Source organism: Alligator mississippiensis, chromosome 14 (genome assembly GCF_030867095.1).
Source record: "Alligator mississippiensis isolate rAllMis1 chromosome 14, rAllMis1, whole genome shotgun sequence".
Classification (NCBI taxonomy): Eukaryota; Metazoa; Chordata; order Crocodylia; family Alligatoridae; genus Alligator; species Alligator mississippiensis.
The window spans coordinates 29,466,697-29,472,919 of NC_081837.1; the positions used below are offsets into that span (position 1 = coordinate 29,466,697).

General features: G+C 50.5%; 1 protein-coding gene across 1 annotated transcript; it reads right to left on the bottom strand.

The window, feature by feature from the left end:
* Positions 1–3,203: 3,203 nt before the first annotated feature.
* On the bottom strand, positions 3,204–5,323 carry LOC132244797 (uncharacterized protein C2orf72 homolog). The gene has a single exon (XM_059717252.1). It carries the CDS (start codon positions 4,266–4,268, stop codon positions 3,543–3,545), a length of 726 nt encoding a protein of 241 aa, XP_059573235.1. The 5' UTR covers positions 4,269–5,323; the 3' UTR covers positions 3,204–3,542.
* Between the last annotated feature and the right edge of the window lie 900 nt (positions 5,324–6,223).

The window sequence follows — 6,223 nt, forward strand, 5'->3', positions numbered from 1 at the left end:
TGGACCTTTCTGAGTGGAAGCCACACTGGCTCTCTCAGGATAGATTCTCTCAGCTAATGTTTGAAGTCTAGGTAAAGAATACGGCTTACAATTTTTCCCGCAATGTTGAGAAAAGATGCACTGTGGTTATTACAGTCACTTCCATTTCCTTTGTTTTTATAGTTGAATGAAATGAATGTCCTTGAAAGCTTGCAGAAGTTTCTTCCTTCCAACAAAGTAGCAGTACCTCATGCAATCTTTGCAGCAGGTCTTTGTTTGCACGTTTGTAAATTTCATCCAGTAAAGCATCAGATCCTCAAGCTTTGTTATAAGGAATCTTTTTGATGCATTGTTCAAGTTCCTTTAGTGTAGGCTTGGCATCCAGCAAAGCCCTAACTTCAAGCCCAGGCAATTCATCTAGCACTTGTTGGTCTACTGCAGACTCCTTTGTATATATCATTCCATAGTGCTCAATCGACCTCTCCAGTCGCTTCCCCTTATCAGTTATGATATTACCATCCAGGTCTTTCAACAGAGCCGTCTTGTATTTTGTCAGCCCAATGGCCATTCTGGTACCCTCATACAACCATCTACTATTGCCTGCGTCAGCCGCCTGCTGGATGCTGTTGCGGAGACCCAGCCAAAATTCTCAAGCACGCCTCCTGGAAGCTGTCTGATCAGCCTTATGAGCTTCTTTTAAGTTGTTGAGTGAATCAGTAGTAGAAGTAGAAGACTTGTAGGTGATTAGAGCAATTATTTTTCTCTCAAGTGGTAGCAGTACCTCAGAATGGTCTACAAACCAGTCAATGTTTTTCTTACTACTCTTTTCAAGACTCTTGATTGCCATATTGTACATACTTGTCTTCAGGACTTCCCATGCATCTGATGCAATTTCAGTGGTTCCAGCTGACTTTGCTACTTCTTCATTGAAAAGCTGTTTCTTCACAGGAGCATTGATTTGGCACAAGTCAATACAAGGTTGTCTAGCAGGTTTATTGCAGTGAAGCTTCTTATGCTTGAAATTTCATTTTGCAGCAGACAAAGGAGTGGTCTGTGTCACAGTCTGCATGTTGAAAGGATTGTGTATGCAGGATATCTTTCAAGTGTGTACGTCTTGTCAGTACCAAGTCTAGAGGATGCCAGTGCTTGGACCTCGGGTGTCTCCATGACCTTCTTCTTCTGATGTTACCAGCAAAAAAGGTGTCCGTCACTCATAAGCCTTGACTGGCAGAGCTGACGAATTCTCTGACCATTGTTCACATGTCCAATGCCATGCCTACCCAGAATCCCAGGCCAGATCTCAACATTGGCCCCAACTCTTGCATTGAAATCTCCAAGTACTAGGATGGATTCCTTCTGTGGAATCCTGCCGATAAGTTCTTCCAGATGTTGACAGAAGCCGTCCTTCTCATCGATAGCCCGCAGTTAGAGCATAGACACTGACAAGGTTGATGAATCCCTTATGTAGTGTAACTTGAAGAGTCATGGTACGTGTGGACACTGCAATCAGAGCTTCACACAATGACCTAAGTTCATTTCTGATAGCAAAACCTACACCATACTCTCTCCTTACTCCTTCAGGTTTGCCATGCCAGTAAATGGTGTAGTCCTCGTCTTTTATGAAGCCTGTATCTGAGAGCTGAGTTTCCAAAAGAGCTGCAATATCAATTCTGAGACTCATTACTCAACACAATTGTTTTCCTCAGATCTGAATCCAGATCAAAGTTATATCCAAGGGTTAAAGTCTGTATACTCCAGCAAGCAATCTGTTTATAACTCAGTTGAGCCAGGATGTAAGTAGTGAGGCAAGGCTTGTTTTTCCCACCTTTTCTAGGGCCACCCTCATGTGAAACAAGCAGGCCATCCCTAAACAGGGCTGCCTGGAAATCTTCATTAGCTGCCTCAGGGCCCTTATGCCCCTTATGTAATTACAGCATGTTGGGGCAGACTTTCTGTTCATGTATAGGTGCTCCAAGAAATCAGGCACCACAAGCCCCAAGTTCGTGAGAAGATTTTACTTCCTGACAGAGATAGGAAGATTAAGGCTAAAAATCCCGTGTCTGCCATTCTTCTTTGTGACTATTGTAAATGCTCATCTCTTTCATTCTTCAGAGTACAAGTGGCAACTGCAGGGTGTCTCAGGAGATCTGTAAATAGACTCATCTAGAAATTCACCCCCTTATTTCTTTGTCCGTTAGGAAAGTGCCTTCAGGCTCATGGTTAGATTTCTTATTCCCCTACTAGAGCTTCAACATGGTTTAACCTCACCCCCTCTGAAACCCTGATAACAGCTGTCCACCCATGAAGTCTGCAAGGTGATATTGCTGGAGGTCTTAACATCCTTAGATAGGTTTGTTTCTGTTTCCTGTCCAACTTTATTTTCTATCGGGGCTAAGCACATTTCTTTCCCCAATACACTTTCCAGTTCCCACTGTAATCAAATGTTTCCTTCCCAGCTACTGTCCTTGGCTTCAAACTGAGGAAGAGACAGTAAGTCCTTTGGCATGAGTATGCTTTCAAAGTGTACTTGGCTCACACCATGCCCCTAAGAAATGTTAGTGATTTTTACATCCTTCCTAAAGGACATGGCAGCGTCCAGATCTGTCATTACTAAAGGCTTCATGTCCTTTGTTGCACTGCCTACATGGCTGCCAATTTCCTGCATGCCTAAATAAAAGCTCCTCCCACTCAAGCTATAGCAGCATCCTGAGCAGAGGAAAAAGGGAGCCTTACACATGCTTAGTAAATGCTGCTGGTTCTGCAGTTGCAAGGCATGAGGCAACTTTGAGATTACAGGTACTCTGGATCATGCGGCTTTCTTCTACTGCCACTGAAGATGGTCTTATAACTTGCCCTCTCCCCCACCCATTCCTAGTGTAACTATTTCAGACCCCACGCGTGTCATGACCAATGTCTCAGACAGGAACCTGCAGGTAAGCATCACTTTTGTAAGAAAAGACTCAAGAGCCCCCCTCCCCTTTCTAGTCACTCAACAGTGTGATGCTAAGAGCTGTTCAGGAACAAATTCTGGCAATAACGCAGCAGGGGCACATGAACCAGGGGTCTGTTCAGACCGCCATTTCCAAGACCACCCCACATTGCAATGGAGGAAGGTATGAAAGCTACCTGAACAGAAGCTTTCAGGACAATGAGCTAAGAAACAGACAACTTCCAGTCCCTTCTAAATATCAAAAGGACAGCTCAATGTCTTTTAAAGCATGGAGTTCTTTGCCAGATTCATATTTCTGGCCTGGTAATGGCAAGATGTGGAATGTTTTCCAAAGGTGAAGAATAGGACTCCCATCACAGACATCTTGTCTCTCTGAGGCCCAACACTGAGATGAGAAGATGGATGCCCTAGAGACCCTACAGCAGCTAGCCCCACACAGGATAATTAGCTGATGTGTAACAGTTTTGCAGATGAAACTAAATCTCAAATTACCCTTGTTTATCCATTAACATAGAGAATCCCCCATCTATACAAAAATAATGCAAAAACAATGTCCAATAGAAATAAAACAGTAATGACCTCAGTAACTAGCTTTTGTCAGCCCAGTGTTTCCCTAATCTACCATGCACTTCCCTCCACGCTCCCAGATCCTTTTTCTCAGATTCCCCTCTTCCCAACCATCCTGCTTCACACCTGCAGATTCTGTCTGCTTCAGAGCCTCAGCAGCTCGGCAGGCAGCTTTCATTATGGCTAGTTTCCCCCGTGGCTGCCCTGGAACGAAGATCTCTACTTCCACCTGCACTTCCTCCAGCTCTATTTCCTTCTCCTGGCCCTGCTTGCTACTCTGCCTCCTTCTGTTACGTGGCTGCCTAGGGAAGACTCCCCGGAGCAGGGTCTCCATTAGCTTCCGGGCTTGGGCCTCCTCATTCTTTTTGGGCTGCATGACAATTCCCACCAAGGCAGCCGGGGCTTTGCAAGTATACTTCTTTACTTCCTTCAAGACCTCCTGGATCTCAGACTGCTTATTCTGTAGGCAAGAAGCTCGGCATAGGAAAAAAACGAGTTGGGATTGGCTCTTGCTGGAACCAGGCTCAATCCCTGGCAGTGTCTGAGTCACAGTCATGTCCAGGCTCTTGCTTGGTTTGAGAGAGTCTGGGAACAGTTCCTGGACAAAAGCCTTCATCAGAGCCCGTGTGTCATCCCCTGTCAGTGCCTCTCCAATCAGCAGCACATCAGGCTTTCCTCCAACCTTTTCCACCAGGACCTGGAAGTCCTTTAAGATCTTCTCTCCAGGCTCTAGGACAGCAAGGGGATGCTTTGACTCCTGCACCTTCTCCATGTCTTTTTAGCATGGTTTCCCCTGCCTTCTGCTTCCCTAATCCCAAAAGATTACAAATCTGACACTTTCCTGCTATGTCACAATACCCACCCTCACCTCATCCTGCCCACGGACACGGTCCCTCACCATAGGCTGGCTCTGGGACACAGCTCCTGCTTCACATCCTTTACAAATAGCACATCCCAATGCGGGCACCCATGGAGGATTCCACCTGTGGTTGTAATAGAAGCACACACGAAACCTGCTCACGTAGCAAAATACCTGTGCGACAGACAGCCCCGTCTCCTAGCACTGCGGCCAAGAGAAGACAGGCAGTCCTCGACTTAAGACATTTTGAGTTACAACAAACGGCACTTATGACCTTTATACACTGACGTCCTGTTTCGACTTTCTGACATGAGTTTCAACTTCATGACACTTGATCCGACACAACGCCAATGAACAAGTTGGCTGCATTGCTCATCTCCCTGGAGAACATCTGTCCAAACTTTCTTGGACGCTTTCTTTACAAAAGCAGACAAGACTCCAGAAAAACCTGCAGTCAAGACCCCTGAGAAGACTCCAACCAAGAGCCCTTCAAAAAGTCCAGCAGTCACCTCAAAAAAATCCTTCCAAATCAATATGATTGCTATTTACAATATAAATACACTAATGTAGCTATCTGACTCATCTATAATTGAATGAGCACAAAATTCTGGGTTATTCTTGGTGAAAATAGGGTACCGTGCCTTGGTTCAGGAACCAAACCCCCATTTATAACGTTGTGCCTATGGGAAAATCGGTGACGACCTTTCGACTTAAGATGCGGTTGTGGTTGTGTCGCAAGTCCGAGGACTGCCTGCAATCAAAACCAAACCAGACTAATAAATGCCCAAATAACTTCCCCCAAGTTGGGCAGGTGCCTGATGGGGCATCCCTCCCGGGTGACCCTGGCGGGTGAGCTCTGGGGTAGTGAGGGGGCCCGACAGGGACGAGACCTGGCACCCGAGGGAGGCAGATGCCCGGTCCAGCAGAGAAGCCGAGCTCCGAGCCGGCAGGGCCCCCGCCAGAAAGCTCCACCGCGCCCCACGTGCCTGCAGCCGGGGCCGCCGCCTCCGCCTCCGCAGGGCCGGGCTGGGGCAGGCAGGCGGCCGGCAGCAGGCGCAGGGCCCCGTCGGGCCGGCCGGGGCAGAAGACGGCGGTGTGCAGCTCCACGCGCGGCGCCGGGCCCCGGAACACGTCGCACAGCAGCGCCTCCAGCCGGCCCCGCGCCTCCGCCTCCTCCTCGGGCCGCGGCTGCACCACGACGCCCACGAGCGCGGCCGGCGCCCAGCGGCTCCGCTCCCGCACGCCCCGCAGCGCCGCGCGCAGCCGCTCGGCCCCCGCCCGCAGCGCCGGGGCCCCGCACAGCAGCAGCACCAGCTGCCCGGCCGCCGCCGCGGGGCCGGGGCTGGGGCCGGGGCTGGGGCCCGCCTGCTCCGGCTGCTGCGTCTCGCCGGCCACCAGCACCACCTGCGTGCGCTGCACCACGACCCGCGGCTCCCCGTCCGCGCGGAGCGCCTCCTCCGGCGCCGCCTCCATGCCTCCCGCCAGCCCCAACCCGCGCCGCCCCGCGCCCGCGCCCGCGCCCCGCCAGGTCACAATGGGACGCCCGCTGTCAGCCCGGCTGCTGCAAGGACTCGGCCGGACCTGTGCGCTGCGCTGCGCTGCGCTCCGGCGGGTCCAGCAGTCCTCCCCCGGGAGCCTACCTTGATGTAAGTGTCATAAGCAGGACCCCTGCACACCCTTCTCGCCACAGGGGCAGATGGCAGAGGCCACCGGCTGCTCTCGGGGTGGCTCCCCGTGACTTCATGTTTCCTTGCATTGGGTGCATAGTGCTGTCCCCCAGTGAACACGGTAGGTTTGCCACTGTTTTGTTGCAGTGTGACTGACTGGGCCTGAGAATTGCATCTGACCCGTGGGCGCCCACCGACTAG

Coding starts and splice junctions, on each gene's coding strand:
- LOC132244797 (XM_059717252.1), bottom strand. CDS start 4,268: ATGGAGAAGGTGCAGGAGTCAAAGCATCCCCTTGCTGTCCTAGAGCCT.